General features: G+C 33.5%; 1 protein-coding gene across 3 annotated transcripts; it reads right to left on the minus strand.

Moving 5' to 3' along the window:
- Positions 1-1850: 1850 nt before the first annotated feature.
- Positions 1851-15978, minus strand: LOC128188386 (protein fantom-like). Of its 3 annotated transcripts, XM_052859402.1 has the most exons (36): positions 15737-15978; positions 15285-15408; positions 14583-14724; positions 14413-14477; positions 14217-14314; positions 14040-14120; positions 13857-13939; positions 13450-13533; positions 13274-13346; positions 12990-13060; positions 12734-12839; positions 12508-12654; positions 12076-12289; positions 11822-11928; positions 11541-11658; positions 11248-11366; positions 10982-11083; positions 10757-10828; positions 10583-10660; positions 10178-10363; positions 9735-9864; positions 9422-9516; positions 9111-9270; positions 8758-8912; positions 8404-8619; positions 7996-8193; positions 7746-7881; positions 7239-7301; positions 6598-6720; positions 5087-5115; positions 4916-4958; positions 4495-4682; positions 3173-3362; positions 3000-3084; positions 2133-2266; positions 1851-1967 (listed from the first exon to the last, which is right to left on the minus strand). In XM_052859402.1, exons 2-36 carry the CDS (start codon positions 15337-15339, stop codon positions 1855-1857), a joined length of 4059 nt encoding a protein of 1352 aa, XP_052715362.1. In that variant the 5' UTR covers positions 15340-15408; positions 15737-15978; the 3' UTR covers positions 1851-1854. The 3 variants fall into 3 exon arrangements, with proteins under 3 accessions (XP_052715362.1, XP_052715359.1, XP_052715360.1); XM_052859399.1 differs by lacking the exons at positions 6598-6720; positions 14040-14120; positions 14217-14314; ... (2 more) ...; positions 15285-15408; positions 15737-15978 and adding an exon at positions 5889-5939 and having other exon boundaries at positions 13857-14002; XM_052859400.1 differs by lacking the exons at positions 6598-6720; positions 14040-14120; positions 14217-14314; ... (2 more) ...; positions 15285-15408; positions 15737-15978 and having other exon boundaries at positions 13857-14002.
- Positions 15979-19302: the final 3324 nt, after the last annotated feature.

The following is a 19302-nucleotide window of genomic DNA, read 5'->3' on the forward strand; positions in this document are numbered from 1 at the left end:
TTGTTCTATAGATAAATTTAAAAAAAATGTTAAAAATAACGCGATATCGACTTCTTGACATACTTATCATTTAGTTCTCCAAATGAGATTGCAATAAAAAGTTTTATTTAACGGTTTCGTTTATGGTGTATTAATTGTCGACTAATTAAACTGCTCAGGCCATGTTCGTGTATGTGTATGTTACAAATTATTAAGTACGTGACTATGCATTTAAGAACAACAACAACAAATGATACAAATGTTCATGGTATATTTTATTTTGTTTCATTTAAGAATATCTATGAAAACCATTATTTAATATTTACATTTTCCAGTGTCTTTGCCTGTGATAACACTACGTATCGATTTTGTACTATATAACCCATAATACAAATGACGCCAAATTGAGGCGCCAGCGGGGTTTGCTTATTTATATTTAATCGTACGATGGCTTAAAATTATATAAATATAAGTAATAAGGAACTATTCTTTGAATATTATGAAGTGATAATTTCGGTCGGGGCGTGATCAAATCTATCATAAAGCCCTTCGGGCTTTATTGGATTTGATCACGCCCCGACCAAAATTATCACCTCATAATACTCAAAGAATGATTCCTTATTCCTTATATTTATTTTCATAGGGTACGTTTTCTCTTGGAGAAAACGTACCCGGGTACGTTTTCTCCTGGGTACGTTTTCTCCAGCATTCATGTAAGCTTACTGAACAATTTTATGACATTCAAGTGTTGTATAATTCCAATAATAGAAAACAAGAGGCCCATGGGCCACATCGCTCACCTGAGCAACAATGGCGAACTACATTGACTTAACACACTTTAAATTCAGACGCGACCTATCTTCCATTATTTTCTATTTTTTCCTATCTCCACCAAGTAATTCCATAATCATATTTTCCTGTTACTAGTATATGATACTTTTTTTATTTAGAAATAAAGTGATCGATTGAAAATATATATTATGACTTTATTTATAAGCATTCAAATGCATTTTGCATGCTATTTTAAGGAAAATTCTAAATATTATAGCTCTAAAAATAGCCTGGTAATAAACCTTGAGTTTTTGGGAATTAACAGGTTCAACATCAGCGTTACATGAAAACATGCCTGTTTTCCCCACATACTAGTATTTATTTTAAAATCCTGAAGAATTTAGAAATCTTACAAAGAGAAACTCAAAACTAAGAAAATATTTCATTTTTTTTTTATTTCTAATAAAATAGCAATTTCTCAAATTCCTACGACTTAAGCTATACTATATTATCACAGTTCATCTGCTCAATATCTACCATTCAACACTGCAGTATTTAAAATTTGTAATGCAATGTTTAACTGTTTTAAAAATTCATTATCAATGATATGCATCACAGCATACAACACATACTGAACTACAACCTTCATGTATTTGTAATAAAACACATACACATTTTTAAAAAGATCATTCCTTCTAAAAAATATAAATTAAATATATGTGAAATACAGATAAAACATGCAAATGCCATGTTTTTAAATATGAAGTTGAAAAAAACCCTAAAATTGGACGGAAATAAATAAATAAAAATTATCTCCATTCTATGATTACAATTATAAAACTCAGAAACCATAATATCTGACACATGTGTAGACCAACAACAATTATCTGAGTATGTGAGTATAGGAGACAATTTCTTTTAGCAGCACTTGAACAAGCTAGCCATAGTATCATAATGAACATTAGTAGCTTCCATCATAGACTACACATGAAGAATCTGCAAAGTTAATTCAGATAGTTTCCATTCTTTTTTCTTTTCATTTTGAACTCTGCTCAAATTCCTTCCATACTCTCTATCTAGGTTTACTTTCACAGTCTCACAGACTCAGTATGTCCCCTCAATCTGCATTTCTTTTTCCACAGCCTCTAAAGCTGCCAGGCATTTAACAGTCACATTAAGTGATCCAATCACTTCCTGGTCATTCTTAACATCACAAACTGCAAGGAACAAAAGCTTAAATTAAATTTTTGTACCAAAACCCATAATTGCAAAGCAAATGTTAATATAAATCTCTCTCTCTCTCTCTCTCTCTCAAATCAAAATTGGTTCACTGATTGATTTAAACATAATTTTTTCTCATTTTCAAAGGGATGTTTACTCACTTTCCACATTTTGTTCCTCAAAATCTTTCTTGGACATAAGAATTTCTTTGACGCTCACAAAAGCAACACCAATATCTTCACATTCGGCATCCATATCATCATCTGGAGGCTCGCTGACCACAGTAAAGCGAATTCTGCAGACACAAAAAGTTAGAGAGTTTAGCATTGTACTCAGATGAACATGTATTTCAGGGAAAATCAATTAAAAATGGATACTGTGGAATCATTAGATTTCGTGGTGGCTCAATTTTCAAGGAATTCATGGGTACCTCTCATCCACGAAATAACATCCTTCATGAATTGATGATTTAGGGTAATTAGGTAATATCTACTTTTGTAGATACATGTATATAAAAATATGCGAAACTGCGAAAATTGGCCCCCACAGTACACTGTTAAGGTGGTAAGGGACATCTGTCGATATTAATGTGAATTAAAATACATTAAAATTATAATACTTTCACCGGTTTAGAATTTTCAAATTTTACACTATTTAAGAAAAAAAAATAGCTTTTGAAAATTTTTGGAGAGGTAAAATATGTAAAACCTCCATCAGAATTCAACTCAAAACCGACAGATTCGTAGTAAACCCTCTAACCCACTGCGCTACAATGTTAGGTGACTACATGTACCGGTTTACTGAGAAAGAAACTACTTATATAATTACACTTCATTTTATTGTTTATTTCGATAAACAATACGTCACAACTTGGAGATATCCCACACCACCTTAAAAACATGTATTCAAGTGTTTTGCATGGATCAAATGTATGCCAATGGGTTCATTAATGGGATGTAAGAGAGGATTACTCAAGTGATGCCCAGAAGGAATAGAAGAATAATGCAGTTGTTAACTAGTTCACCTACCTGCCCTGCTCTGGATCATCGGGTAACAACATGGCTGCCAGGTATTGTCGTCTCTCGTAATTTTTCTGCATGTCAACTTGGAAAGCTGTCAAACAAGCCAAAAACCAATGATTTGAGGAACTTCCTGGCAAAATCTTAAATCAATTTACAATGAAAATCAAACAGCCACTTACTTTTTGTGAAGTTATAGGTAATGGGGAGATTAGCTTTAGGTTTGGGTAAAGAAAATGGCGTCTCCAGCTCCTGTGGTTCAATACCGAGGAAGTTATAGGCAACAAACAGCTGCTTTACACTGTCGTTGTTCAGTACAGTAGCTTTCTCATTGAGGGATAAGTGAGAGATAGTAACCGTCACACTGTTAGCCTGTGAAAAGTACAAAATATCTGTATTTCCAGATAGCTCCATTTTGATTATAACTCCCTTTTATTTCCTGACCCTAACCTAATTCAGAGTTTTATTTGTACATTAAGAAATTGGGTGCACAAGATTGTATGTTTGAAGGGATCATCGACACGAATCAATTGGGATTTAAATGTCTATAACCTCAAAAGGCTAAGTAAAGGTTTAAACAAATATTGATTACTCAAACTATATTATGTTGAGAGTTGAAGTACATGTCTTTTCCAGCTATTAAAAAAACTATATTGGAAATGTTAATGCATACATTTTTTAGTTCAGTTATATTGTACCGGTATATCTAAATAAAATAGTAATGAGAACAGAAAGTAGTGTTCATATGGCAAAAATCAATAGCAACAAATTAAAAAAGACTGGTATTTATAATTAAACATAATGTTATATCAACATTAAAAAACAAAAAAGTTTTAAAAATAATAAAAAAAAAAGGAGTCACCAGTAGGATGAGCCATGCGAAACTTTACAATATGCGGTATAAAGTAGTGTTTAAAACAACAATGTCATATCTATGGACTTTGGTTTTTTTCCTCCGAAAATATTTTGAAAAAGTATACAATTAGTCATCTCTGGGTCATCTCTCCATCTTTTTTTAAAAAAGCGACATAAATTATGTTGAAATATGTCATCTTTACACCTTTCAAATTTGTGGACCCAGAGACAACAAAATCATTTAAAAACAGCTGTAAATAAGTAGGATTTTGCATGAATTACATCGTGTTGCTATATTTAGACCATATTCTGATAAAACCTTTTGCATTACAAACATTTTTCTACCTATTCCACATCCAACAAAAACCAAATAATGGTTATAATCCAAAAATGTGCAAAATTAATTGATGAAATTCCCACTCTCCTTGTGCGTCCAGATTCCTGCTGAATCTACATCTTAAGCGCCCACTTTCTTAAGTCAAAAGAACTTATCTTTAGTTTCTCAGACTAAATATTTTACACATATATGTGACTGGCGGGCTTTTATTTTAACTCATATTGAAAATTTGAAATGGGGAATAAATGACCTGACGAAGTAGTGCCTGTGAAACTAAACATTGAATTTTATCGGCCTTATTGAGTCCCATACCAGTTTGTTGACCGCCTTGCCGCGACGCTTGGGCTTGGGGTTCATGACAACGATGCCCTCACTGTCTGTCTCCATCTGGAGTTTTTCAGACCCCTCCTCTTCCTCTGTTTCTGTGGATGGCTGGGGCATGGTTTCTCCGTTCTCCGCTCCTTCTGTAATCTCCTCCGTTATCTCTTCTTCAATATCTTCTGTTATGTAGAAATGATAGGGTTCATTCAAAAATATGTGTAAACAACAATAAAACAGACAAAAATATTTATACAATAGATTTTTGAACCTTGTCATGAAATTCCTCAGAATAATAATCCATCCCCTTTGATAATTTTGTTATAATTGTACATCACTGAAGTAAACAATAATATTACTCGCATTACACATTTGTCAGATCATTAATGTTTTATAATGGAATATCAATCATTACCTTCCTCATCTCCAAACATGGTGTCCGAGGCCTTGGTTCCACCCTGGAAAAGAATGTCAAGACTGAAAATTCTGCAAGATTTTTACCGAGCCTGTTGATAAAGACTTAATCTTTATCACAGGGAAATGAATCAACATCAGTTTTTTTTAAAGTAACATTGAGAATCATTACCTTGGGGGTCAACGTTTCTTCCTTCATATCTGTAAAAGAAACAAGTTGATAGTATGAACTTCCAATGCTATAAAAATGGTATAAAGTAGCATTTATCTTTGGTTTGTTTTATTTTGTATTATCTGTCATTTCATATACCTGGCATTTAAATGAAATATCAATCTCTTTATAAGACTTGCCACCTATAGCATTTTCATGTACAACATATGATTTTAAAAATGGCATTGAGTAAAATAAAATAAAACTGTGGTAAAAATATAAAGCAAACAGATTTTTCAGTATTTAAAAATCCATCTCCTGCATATCCAAGGTATACAAGCATGCAACAAATAGAGAAAGTGAGTTCCGCCAACAATAAAAAGCCCCATAACACAGTAAACACAGTAGGGAGACAGGGAGGAAACATCACCGAGAAGTCACAGGAATATTACAGTTACAGAGGAGCTCAGGGTTAAACAATGGGAGGTAATCCAACAAAAAATACAATTTCATGACCTGTAAAGCTAAATACTAGTATATAAAATTGGTGTTATTTATGCCTTGATATACTTCTACAATTATAAAGTTCCTTGCTTTGAGACCACCTACAGTAAGAGTACGTTTACATAACAAATATATCATAGAACCTCAGACCTGTTTAATATACCTGTTACAATATCAATCTTTGCTACATAATAATATTTAAATAAAAGTTACGAATACAATTTATACACTGTATATTTCGAGACAAGACACACAGACAAGATGCTGTCTATGGCAGAATCATGCAGGACTATGATGTCACAATCCACATGCTCGTTACCTTGCCGGAAGGTCAAGGTTTTCCTGGCTTTGGGTATAGGTTTTTGTTTCCCTGTGACATGAGATACATTGAGAGATAAGATGTGAAATGTGTAATTATAAAAGAAAAAAACTTTCCATAGAATGACCTGAAATAAACAGAGGTTTTATGGTGCAATCAAATCAATGAAAAGAGAGTTAATTGTAAGCTGTATGTTACCAAAAATAATACATAGAAATATGAAACAGCAGTCAAAACAAAAGTTCAATGGACAAATAACTTCCACTCAAGGTTTTTAATTTAATTTGATTTCACAATAAATTTTGTCCAAACTACAGATAATTAGTACACAAGTTAGATCTAAATACTATGAATTCTTTATCATTGATTGCAATCTGTGCAAAACTGAATACTGTTTCATTGTGTTTTTGAAAAGAAATGGTAAAATACTGTGGAATCATTTAAAGTTGTGGGGACCAATTTTTTTAAAGGTTCATTGGGGAAAAGTTGTATAACAAATAATGACAATGGTTCATAATTCATTGAAGTTAATTCTATGGACAAAGGGTACCCACATAATCAACAAAAAATGAGCCCCAACAAATGTTAATAATTCCACAGAAGACAACACTACTACATCTACAAGAATGAATTAGGATTGAGGGTGTTGGGGGAACTATAGCTACAACTACATGCCCTCCACAAGCTTTGTGAGGGTTGCCTGTCTCACCATCTGACTCAAGGGGTGGGGAGGGGCGAGCTATCGCCTCCCCTAAAGGTTGAGGACTTGACTCCTCGCTCAGAGTGTCGGATTCTTCCCCTAGTTCTGCCTGAAGCTCATCTTGTTGGGCAGCTAAAAAGCACATGCATTTCATGTTTTCTAAGATTCATACTAGCTGAGGAAATGTGTACACTGGGAAACTAAAGTATTGTAAGAATCGGTATTATATATAAATATATTTTGTTTCATGCAAAATAGTACATGTAATTTTAAATGATGCATTGCCATGCGGTATAAATGAAGAAGCAATAAATCGAAATTTACATATATGATCTAAAAACAATGCTCTTGGTTGCATGTTCTAAGAAACTAAGCTAAATACCTTAATATTTCATTTTCTTGAAGGAGGTTAACACACTATTTACAAAATTAACAATTTCCCATAACATTTTTTGTAAGTCAAAACCATCATATCATCTAGCCTACAAGCCTAGTGATTCTAGTTATTAAATCACAAAATATTCCTCCACCAACTTTGCCACACAAATGACTTATTCAATGAGACATATTGACTAATTAACAGGCTGATAAATGATTTGATGATGGTGAACTAGAACATCTGTCCTTGTCAGTCACTTTACGGTACCTACCCTCATCTGACTGGGCCCGGGGGGTGGATCTATGGGACGAGGCAGGACTCTCAGCAGCAGGAGCTGAAATTGTCCAATCAGCATTCATTAATTTCCATTTAAATGGAACAAAACGTTAGTATATAGCTAAGTACAATAATAATATATTGCAATAGCAAATTGAAGGATGGGAAAGTTGTCGTTTTCGAAACAGATTAGGAATTGTAACTGCATAAATTGAATTCTGCTGTTTAAGTTAATTTTCTGAATCTTAGAACTAGCTACTAGTATGCTGTTACTGTCATATCAAATTTGCTATGTAATGATATAAAAAAAAACCACCACCAACAAATGAATTACTCGAAGCATACTTGTTTTGGTTTTGCTAACTCATGGTGATTTGTGTGGATTATACTATCTACTATATATCCATGTATATGTATTTACACCATACAAGTACAAGAACTGCAAAAACATTTACATTACACAATATCAGAAAATTGTGAAAACCACTGAAATGACACCAACCATGTGACATTGATTCTGTAGAGAGCATGCTGGGAAGGTTATCCGACACCACCTGTGACACAGCCTCATGGACCAGAGACTCAGACGGTTGGATTGAAGATTCTTCTTGGATATCCAACTTCTTCTTTGCTGGAGTCTACAGAAAATTTATGTGATATATGAGATAAACCTGACATTCACACATCTGAATAACAATTTTACATTATGTTTTAAATAACATTTTCAAAACAATTTTCTTGCAGATTCCTACTTTTGGAGTTGCTTCAATGTCCATGGACTTGGCGAATCCCTCCATGGCATCATCTGGGACTCTGGACTTTGGCATGGGGGTGGAGGTAGCTGAAGGTCCAGGGAACTTGGCCGCCATTCTCGTTTTAGGGGCAGGTGTAGTAGGAATGGTCTCACTCAAGGTGGATGGTTCCTCAGGTTTGACATCTTGGGTTGGAGGCTGGTTAAAAGACATCAAAAAGTTAGTATTAGCAGAACATCAATGTGCAGTGTATAAAAATATCAATAGATTCATGTTTTAACAAATAAAATTCATGGTGGATGGTTTCTCGGGTTTGATATCTTGAGTTGGAGTATTGTTTAAAATCATTGTAAAGCATTGACCATTCCTCAATGCACAGCATATAAACAGATTGCAACATGTTCTTACTTTTTCAGTGAGTGGCAAGCCTTTGGGTGGAACATAGGTAAACTGCCACCGCATCTCCAGCTCGATGGTCCCCGATACACGACCATTGGCTGCCTTCAGCTCAAACAGTCCCTTGACAGCTTTGTTGTGGGCCAGAGGAATCAAAGGAATGTCAGCAATGCCAATGTAGGAGGCTTGTTCCGGATCAGTGTCATCAAACACAAACACTTTCAATGGCTGAAAACACATATCGTAAAGATCTTTACTTTCATTCATTTTAAACCAAAGTTGATTCAAATTCTAATCTTACTGTATTAAGATATATATTAAACCTTTAACCAAAAATAAATCATTCAATTTAAACAAGATCCTTACAGTGGTTTTGAGGAACTGGTCGAGGTCTGAGGTCATTGGGACTGGGTATGTTTTGTGGTCGTTGAACTCTGGGTTGTTGGAGTTCCTGATGATGGTGGTGTCATGGTCTCTGTTGTCAAAGAACTGGTACACGCAGTATGGAGAGGGCTGTACATCTACAAAATATAAACACATCACATAGTGCTACAGAGATATCACAGAAAAGTGTACAACTTGTACTCATATCATGTACATCTATAAAAGCACATGCATTTCATTTAAATAAATAGCTTATTTTTTTTATATCCAAAAGAATACAGATTAATATATGGAATGTTAAAATGACTTTTCTCTTAAAACTAAGGTGAGCTTACTTGGTCGCCTTGATTTGAGGTCGGAGCACCTGACAATCTTGATATGAAGTTCGTTGATGTTATCTTTGGGTCTCATGGCAGCATTCTCATCCAGGGCATGGAGGGCGTCAGCAGCCGCCTTTTGATTGGTCATCACATACCCCAAGGCCTTGGTACGCTCCTGTACCCAAAATAAACCACAAAATTAAATGGAATCAACAATAATGCACAGGTACTAAAACTGTGTATCACACTATTTTTGACTGTATTTTTACAACTCAGAAAGCAATGAAAGGGATTGTAATCCACTGTGACTAGGGTAGGTGACTGACCTTGTAAAGCCTCAGTGCCTGCTCCATGGGGACACGCAGCCTGATCCAGTACTCCACCATCCCAAAACCCATCCCTACCCCCTCACCCTCCAGACCTATAACAGGGAAACATCAGGATTAAATGTAAACATCATTGAAAGTCTAAATACAACCAACAAATTAGGTTAAATGTGCATGTATCTGCATGTTTAATACATCAAGAGTAAAAAAAGCAGATCATGACGTCTGAATAATACTGGTGGTTATTTTTAATATCAATGCATAAACAAATATTATTCTTTTTATTTCAAACAAAATGTAAACCAAGCATCACCTGTGAGGGAAGCTGTACCATGGATCCTGCCATGAGGTTTGTCAAATATGTCTTTAAAGACAAGCTGGCAGGCTCCTATAGTCTTAAAGTCTTGTCCGAGAGATTGGTGAAGTTCTAAGGTACAACTCTCCTGAAGTACCGATAATTGGACAATATTGCATTAAGATACATGTACATGGCATTTTACACTTGAATGAGATTCAGAGATTCAGATTAAATACACCATTCTTTATTTACTAGGATTCAGTCTCATTTCTAATCTTGAATATATGTAATATCAAAATGATACATCTGATTTTTGATTATATCAAATTATCAACTATACAGTGTAACATTTATTTTGTATCGTGTGTGCAAGTCTTTTTTTTTTAATGAGAAAAGTATACATTATACAACTATCATTAGAGAAGGCCTGCTGAATATAATGCACAAAGAGAACTTACCCTCTGAAGATAGTGGAGGAAGAAATCATCCACCTTGACGACATACTGAGAGGTGAAGTCGTACTCTGGGCGGGGACCTTTGAGTACAGGCGTGGACTGAATCTCAAACTCAAAGAACTCCCACGTGCAAAAGATCAACGCCTCCTCATCTCCCAGCAGCTTGATGGCTTCAGGAGACAGACTGACCTATAACACGCATTTAAAAACAAATGTAAATGTACATTAACAACTACAGGGTAATTAGGTGATACATAGGTATCAAACAATTTTTAACACAGGGAAAGTAAAATAATGTCATAAGATAATAAGATCAATAAAGGACTAAATATTGACAAAATAATATTCAATTGACTTCAAATAAAAAAAATGTCTGCATAGTGGGGTATTGTCTAAGAAATTTCTTGCCTTCTGTACATGGATTTCAAACAAGTTCTGTCCTCGTTCTAGATGTATTGTCTCATCAAAGTCAATGGTATCCTCAATCTGATTTGAAATAAAAACAATCAACATAAACCTGGCCATGTATCAAACATAAAGAAAATTGTAATTCAAACAGAATCCATGTATACAAATGCTTACCGATTCAGTGGGAGGAGGCATTTTGTATTGTTTTGTTCCATAAGCAACGTCTCTCAATTGAGCTTCCAATTTCTGTAATAGAAAAATTCAAATGTTTTACAAGGAGAATATTTGATGTAAATAAAATTTTAAACTTAAACATCTTCAAATATTATACATTTATACTATTCATTATCATAATCACTCTGGCAGTGTACAATAGGCAGCTCTGATTACACAACAAACCTTTATTCTAGCAGCCCTTATGTCTAACAAACGAGCATATTCATCCAGCTTCGTTTCATATTCCTTCTTAATTTCATCAATCTTGGACTGGGAAATATCAACCTAAACAAAAATTATCATTAGATAACAAACTGAAGGCAATGAACCTATGTATAAATCAAAGCTTTTTGTAATCATAAGATATGTTATCCAATTCTCATAAATGTATTGATCTGTGTACAAAATACACCGACATAAATCAAGGTTTAAAAAAGAGTTTTGCCAACCTCTTGCTGGTAGTCCTTATTGATCTTGTGTTGTATGACAAGCATGTTACGAGTCTTCTCCAGCTCATGGATACACTCAGCATACTCTGCTTGTAGCTCCAGTAATTTCCTGTGTTCATCTGTGTAAATAAATGCACACTATTAAATTCATGGTGCAGACATGTGCTTACAAGAGAAGAACAGTCTTTCTTCTTGAATAAAATATGTAAAACACATATACATGTACCGTTCTTGCTATGGTACATGTACATGTATATATGTCCATGTACTATACAAAGACACCATATTCTCACCTTTAGACATCTCTCTATCCACTTTTTGTAAGAAATCTGGGTCAGAGACTGATTGCTGCTTCTTTTGTTTGACCAGAACCAGGGCTTCCTCTATCTCAGAGAAATCTATAGCACTTTCCTGCAACAAGTTTTATTTCATATAAAACTGTACTTGAAATGACTAGAATGGATTTATGGTTATCTTATTCAGTCTATAAGTGCAATTTAATACCATATACATGTACAATTTTTCTACAGTTTTCTGAGATCTCAGGTTGTAACATGTAATCTAACTTTCAAACCTTTGTGAAAAACTTCATTTTTTCCTTGAGATCATCATACTCTTCCTTCAGCTGATAATGTTCTAGTTGCATTTCCCTGAACTGTGCCTGAAGCTGTTCATGGGTTTCTGTAAAGAAACAAAACATACTGAAAATAATACAACAATAATCTAAACAATCAAACATAAACAATCAAATGTATTGCAATGACTGCTTCTATTCTTGTTGAAATGGCAACATGTAAGTGTTCAAGTATTTTTGGGTACAAAATGTACCTCTTTCAATTGCGTATTTGTCTAGGATTCCTCCTTTTTCCCCAAGGTCTGCCTTCAACGTTGCTTCCAACTGAGCAATCTGTACTTTCAACTGATTTTCCCTCTGCCGCCATTCTCTTTCTCTTTCCAGATCAAAAGCGCTGCTGACAAACTTTTCATTAGCTTCCTTCAAAATCTGGTTCTCCTTTTCCAGGCAAGATAATTGTTCTTGTAACTTAAAATACAAATTTGGACAGTTTGTAACTGTGTGAAAGAGATTGATCTTTTTTTCTTTGGTTTTTTTCTTTAACTAACATAATTTTTTTTCTGGTTTTAAGGTGAAATCTCCATGGCAAAATGACAATAAGCAAAGTCATTTTATAGGTAAACCATGCACTTATAATTTATACATGGCAAGATTAAGAAATAACATTTTTCATCAATATGTCTCACTTCAATGATTTTTCTGTTGTTAGTGGTGCCAAATTTCAGCTCATTCTGCAGAGTAAGAACACGGTTTTGTTCTTCCTTCAGCTGCATGTTGAGGTTTTCCATCTCCATTAACATGTTGTCATGACTCCTCTTCATTGCATGAAGGTTCTGAAATTTACATCATTAGAATAAAGTATACACTTTTCAAATCGTTCATTCCCTTATGAATACAATGCAAAGTACAAACCTCTTCAAGTATAGCATATTTCTCAGTTACAGCGGACAATTTTGTGGATTTCTCTTTAACCTCCCTCTGTAGTTTGATTAAGTCTATATTTTCTTGCACTGTAGCTCTGCAAAATCAAAGTTTCTTTCAGATCACAATCACCAAGAGAAGAATTCTTTTAATTTATAGGACTTCCTAAACATCTGTGTGTATTTCTTGTCTAAGCATCTAGATTGCAGTCATCAATAGAGACTTGGAAGATTTTGATTAAACTCACCTTTGTTCAGCAGTAATCTGTTGTTTTATTTTCAGGAGATCCTCTTCATAGTCAGATTCTTTCATTTTAATCTATGTTTAAAATATTATAAAAACATCAACAACAAATGTCTACTTCTTGGCGAATTTCAAAAAAGAAAACACAGGATAAATTAAAAGATCATCATTTACATATACATCTGTTTCAAATCATATTTTTAATTTAACTTAAAATTGACATATTTTAGAAGTTTTCACATAAGTTAAATATACTATGATAACAAAACATTGCACAAGTGATCTTACTTGTTGACGTAGGTTCTCTATCTCAATCTCACACATATTGAGATGTTCATTAAGCTGGGCTATCTGGTCATCCCTGTAAAATAGAGTGAAAATGAATTACTTCTTTAGCCATAAAATGGAGATATTACTATACTACTACATGAGTTTAGTATCTGAGTTTTACAGAGGTCACCTACTTATGCCGTATCTCTGCCCTGGTGTGTTCCATCAATCCGTGACCACGCTGTTGCTGCAGACTATGTGTGTGGGAAACTTGTTGTCTGTGAATACAAACACAGGAAAAACTACAATCCTGATTATTTCTGAGACACAATGATTAAACAACTTCAACTGATTCATCTGTATGTTTACAGTGTAACCTTTCACTACATATCAAAATCCTCAAAACAATTCATCATAAGATAAATTTGAATCTTGAGTTTCTTGATATATTTACATTCTGAAGATGCTTGATAGACTAGTACTTGCAATTTGCAATTCAATGCTACTTCACTTTGCATACCTCTGTATAATTATATAGATATCTGTAGATAAAACCTTGTTTGACTCTCAAAGCTCAGTTAGCCCAATTATAACCACTCACCCCCTGAAACCTTCCTGGGGCCCTACAACCCTCATGTTTTTAGTCAATCTGGAGTCTGATTGGTGACTTGTCTTGGAAATTCCCTAAAAGATTAATATCATAAGAAACCATACCATCAGTATTGTAACATAAAGATATAGAAAAGATGTACATGTTTAAATGACAATACTCCTCCTTCCTCACCGTATCAATCCTGGATCCCACTCGATTGTAAGGAGTTGTTCGTTTACCAACAGTTGACAGTTGCTGCTTAGTCAGCATCAACTGAAACAAGAAATACCTCAAAATAAATACAATTTATAATTTTATACATTATGCATCACTGCTATAAATAACAGTCACGGCACTAAAGGGGCATACCTTTTCTTTCAACTGAACATTTTGTTTCTCTACATCTCGTATATGGTCCTGAAGTTCTTCCATCTTTTCTTCCATTTCAATATCTCGACCTTTCTTTGCTGTAATTCATTGAGAGAATAAGTGAAATCATGACAATATTGGTTCAGCATCAGCTAACTTACTGGTAGATATTCATAAACAAAAACAGCAAACTAACCTCCAACATCTATTTCAGAGTTCCTCTTTTTGTCATTTACAAGTCTGAGTAATTTTGTTGCCATTCTGAAATGCAAAAATTATTTCATAAATACTTTTCTATTTGCTGCAGAAAACTTAAATAAATATTAACTGAAGTACAATAATGATTGAATATAAACATCCTCCCACCTCTTGATTTTGTCCTCCTGTTTGCGAGCATGTTTCTTCAGAATGAGGTTTTCTTCGTACATCCTGAGGTATTTGTCCTCTAAGGTGTCTCTGTCCCATTTACTGACCATTCGACGCTGCTGAGCAGCTTTTTGCTCAAAACCTATCCCCCCAAAAATCACAACATTTTCTTAAAATGAAACTTCATGCATCTATGAGCAATTAAGACATTCAGTTTCACATCAATATTAAAAACTCATGATAGTGATAGCTTTTCTGACTTTCTTCTATTTATTTAATTTTTTCTTATTCCGTCATGCTTGCTATCAATGTATAGTTAAGGTTGCTGATAAAAATCACAAATTATACATTTTTTTAAACTTGCATGTTGATTTTAACAACTTTAATTATTTTTTTCTTCAATATTTTACTTTATTTATCAGATGTTATCTGTTCAACCAAAAAAAAAAATCTTGGAATTTATGAGTATTTAGGAGTATATGTTATTTGTATTCATATTATCAACATCAAAGGATTATTAAGGTATATTCAAGCATGAAATGTCATTGCCTCTTTAGGAACTGTCAATTTATAATCAAAATGACTAAAATCAGAATTCTATAACTCTGTCTGTGGAATGGAAATGTAGCTGGCTACAAAGTAATTAGCCTGGGTAGGAGTTCTTTAGGGAGGCAGGTTCTCTTACATTTATGTTATACTCACCATCATTCTTTCCTCCTCCTGGATCTCTCACTGGAACCATATCAACGTCCGTCATTTTACCTATGTCAAGTGACCAACTGATTTTTCAGTGTGGGAATGTACTTCCCCTACTCAGATTCCATTCCTGTAAAGTGTATCATAATTCAATTTTAAATAGTACATGACATGTTTGAGCATGTCCAACATCTTAAAACTTTTGAAAATACAATGCCTCTGCTTTAAACTATTGTATCTTAACCCATATTTGCACATACTCACAGAGATTATTCTACATTTTTATGCATAATAATATTGTAAACAGATAAATAATAAGTCGCATTCATTTAACCGGGCATGATACATAACCATGATAACGAACTGTGATAGGTGCCCGTTCTGCTACTGAAAGAATTGAGATTTTTTTCTTAAATCAAAGATAATTAATTTCTTAAATAAAGATAAAATATCCATACTTCTTCATCTTAAAAAGTCGCAAAATATGGAACGGATAACGTATAAAACTCTAAAATGTCCCAGTTGCTAGTGTTTTGTTATTTACACTTCAGTACGCATGCCCAAAAATCCAGAATACCGATCCCGATTGATATTGTAAGCAATCGTCGGAACCCACGGGTTTTCTATCCTATTCTAACGGATAGAAAACCCGTGGGTTCCGTCGATGATCATTAGCGTAATAAAAAAAACTTTTTCAAAAGCATATTGCACATTTTCATAATAACAGTTATTTAAATGATATTTAATTATTTTATCTTTGACACCCTCTATACAGGCAAAAAAAAAAAAAATCACTTGCTGTAGCAAGAGACATAATTAAATAACATAAAATAAATAATGTTATTTATGTCTCTGCTGTAGCCTATAAAAAGCATGCAAAATTCATGATTCTTATAACGTTATAGGTTGTACAGGAGAAACTACTGTAGCTCGGATACACTTTTGACAAAAAAAAAATGTAGTTCAAAATTCTTGCAATATAATTTATATAAAAACCTTTCGAATTGAACGCATCAGGTGGGAGGGAGGGGAAGGCGTTCTCGCTACACATATTTTTCATATAGATTTGCGTATAGAAAATTGAATAATCATGGAGTCCCCCCCCCCCCCCCCACTTACTGGACCATGTTAAAATTGATTTGAAAATAAGGCAATCAACAATGAAATTGAAGTTATAGTTAGGTATATGCACCCCCTACCCCCACCCCACCCCACCCCCGGATTAGGAATTTCGTCATTTGCGAATCGTCTTTTTTTTTGGCCTTTTTTTTTTGGATGAGTATGGCTCTCTCCCCCTTTTCCTTTTCAAAAGCGATGCTACGTACACGTGCCTGGTAAAAAATAGAAGATAATGAGAAAATGTGAATAGAAAGATGTATTTGTACAAAATTAAATAAGCTTGCAAAATCACCCCCCCCCCTTCTTTCTTTTTTTTTTTTTTTTTTTTTTTTTACAAGAACTGATGTGAGAGTTGTTTAGATTTGGGGGGGTTGGGTTGATTTGACATACTATAACAACACCAAAAGAAAATTCACTGTCCTACCATTAAACGCATATTAAACTGTAAGTTTCAAAATTTCCTGGGTAAAAAAAAAAATATAAGAAAAGGTGCATGGACTTTGAATTGTCCAAAGCATGATCAGCTAAACAATTAACGTGCACGCGTAAATTATATAGTATAGTCATTAGAACACCGTTATTACGTACCACGCAATATATGCTATTGATCATGTAAGCATACTTAAAGCAACTGATTTACAATTTGAAATTGGATTTGAAATTCTTAAAATTTTCAATACCATATATAGCATACAATTTGATATTACCTTTCTTTTTCCTATATTTTAATACTGAAGGCCTGTCGTGTTCCTTTTCATTTTTCAGCATTGTACATGTATACGTATCATGCAGTTTCCACGTGTGATTCCATATTATATGACAATTTTCTACTGATAATCATGTTTTTGTAGATTTGGATATATCTTCCGTATAAATTACCATTTATATATACAACCACATGAAACAGCAAAATTGGATTGCAAATATCAAGAGAAACACATGTGAAGTAAATAATTATAGAGCGTTGCTATGTAAAACAAACCATTTCCTTGTTGATAACGAAGTACTATTTATAATTTTGAATACATTAACAATCTATTTTTGGTATGAGACAGTCAATTGCCTAGTATACCTTACGGACATTTTATGTACATAGACTGTATACAGTACGTACCAAAAGTCAACGCGAACTTGTCGCAGTTATATTTCACTGTCCTTCTTTCTGGATTTCTCGAAATCTAGGATCTCATATTACTGTAATAGATTGCAGAAACAGAAAAATTATTAAAATTTATACAAAACCAGTACATATAAGTCTCCACACGTTCTCATTATTTATACAGTGGACATTTCTCTCTTACCGCTAAGGTTTTCTCATATCAAAGAAGAAGCTTGGAGAATCTTCGTGATGAAAATTGACATGCACAAATTTTGATTACAAAGAAACCGGTGTTTTTTTCTTAATCAGTGTTCATACAAACATGGATAATGATTTTATAGGAATGCATATTTTTCATACATTGATTGCGATGGGGAGCGCCTATAATTTAACATGGCTACGTTGTCTGTATGCATACTTATCTTACTTCTAGATATTCAATGTAATGCATGTAGATATACATTGTCTATACATACTTTTATAATACCAGGTATATTGCTGTGTGTAACAATGCATCATGTATAGGTTAATCAAGATATTGCTATGCACCTATATATTCTCTTAATTGGCATCTATTGCTATTTTATAATGATGTACCCCTTTTCATTGTTATAATATTGACTATTTTTTTTATTTTACATTTTGCAATGATTGTCATTTTGTAAATGTTTGCTTCTATATGTATCAATCCAGTAAGTTAAAAAAATCTATAATATGTTATATACATCATTGACTTGTAGCAACATTGTATATGTGTGGTCATTTACTACATGTATCTCTCTGTATTTTGAAGTTTCATTGTCTAATTGTCTCTCTATAAATGTAATGCTATGTAGCTAAATGGTCAATTTCAGGCAATATTTGTTTTTCTTATCTTTTGTTAAATGTTTTAAAAACTGAATATAGTTAAAAACAGGCACGCAGCATCGGGGCAGCCCAGACTGCCCCCCCCCCCCACCACTTTTTCTCAGAGAAACTAATTTTCTTAAATTTTCATATAAAGAATTTAATTATCATGGAATTGCCCCCCCCCCCCCATTTTTTTGGGGAGTATGTAAAAAAAATTGGATTGAAAAAAAGGAAATGAAGAGTGAAATTGAAGCTATAGATATACCAAAATAACTGCAGAAATTTGAATTAATTTGCTCGAATTCAAACCCAATCTGTAAAATGGTTATAAGTTGAAATACAATTTTTAGATGTTTGTTAAATGATCGGCATCTGGTTCTTCCTAAAGGACCATAATAAGATATCCATAGGTGCTCCCCAGTCATGTTAATCTATTTTTTAAAATGATCATTGATTGATTGATGTGGCCCATTTTTAAACAGATTGAGGTCATGATACAATTCAATTGAAATTGAAATTGAATTGAAATATTGTAAATTTAAATTTATTGGTTCAATGGGCGTAAATACAAAATTTACAATATAACAGGAAAAACTGGTTTAATTTTGGGGTCGGGGGGGGGGAGCAGGCCGTCGACCTATCTAATGATCGCACTCAAAATTATTTGCACTCCCCGAGACAAAAATGTATAGAATATTATATAATACTGATAGTATTAATTGGTTTTACTATAGTTAAAGGTTATAATGTACGCATATGACTTCTATATATAGTGAAATGATTATCACAGTCCAAATGGTATTTGACTTCTGATAACATGTTGCTATAAACAATTAGATAACACTATATTTAACAGTTGATTAATAATATTAACTTTGATAATAGATACGAGATTGCACCACAAAGTGATTATAATTTCAATATTTACACAAATAAAAAAAAAAACAGAGTAGGAAA

This window comes from Crassostrea angulata, chromosome 6 (genome assembly GCF_025612915.1).
Source record: "Crassostrea angulata isolate pt1a10 chromosome 6, ASM2561291v2, whole genome shotgun sequence".
In the NCBI taxonomy this organism is placed as follows: Eukaryota; Metazoa; Mollusca; class Bivalvia; order Ostreida; family Ostreidae; genus Magallana; species Magallana angulata.

What these genes read in the sequence shown, in the direction of transcription:
- LOC128188386 (XM_052859402.1), bottom strand. Translation starts at nt 15,339, where the DNA reads ATGACGGACGTTGATATGGTTCCAGTGAGAGATCCAGGAGGAGGAAAG. An exon ending in TGGGATCCAGGATTGATACG is followed by an intron (nt 13,940 to 14,039) that starts GTGAGGAAGGAG and finishes TTAATCTTTTAG; the next exon opens with GGAATTTCCAAGACAAGTCA. An exon ending in AATATGCTATACTTGAAGAG is followed by an intron (nt 12,655 to 12,733) that starts GTTTGTACTTTG and finishes TGTAAATTTCAG; the next exon opens with AACCTTCATGCAATGAAGAG.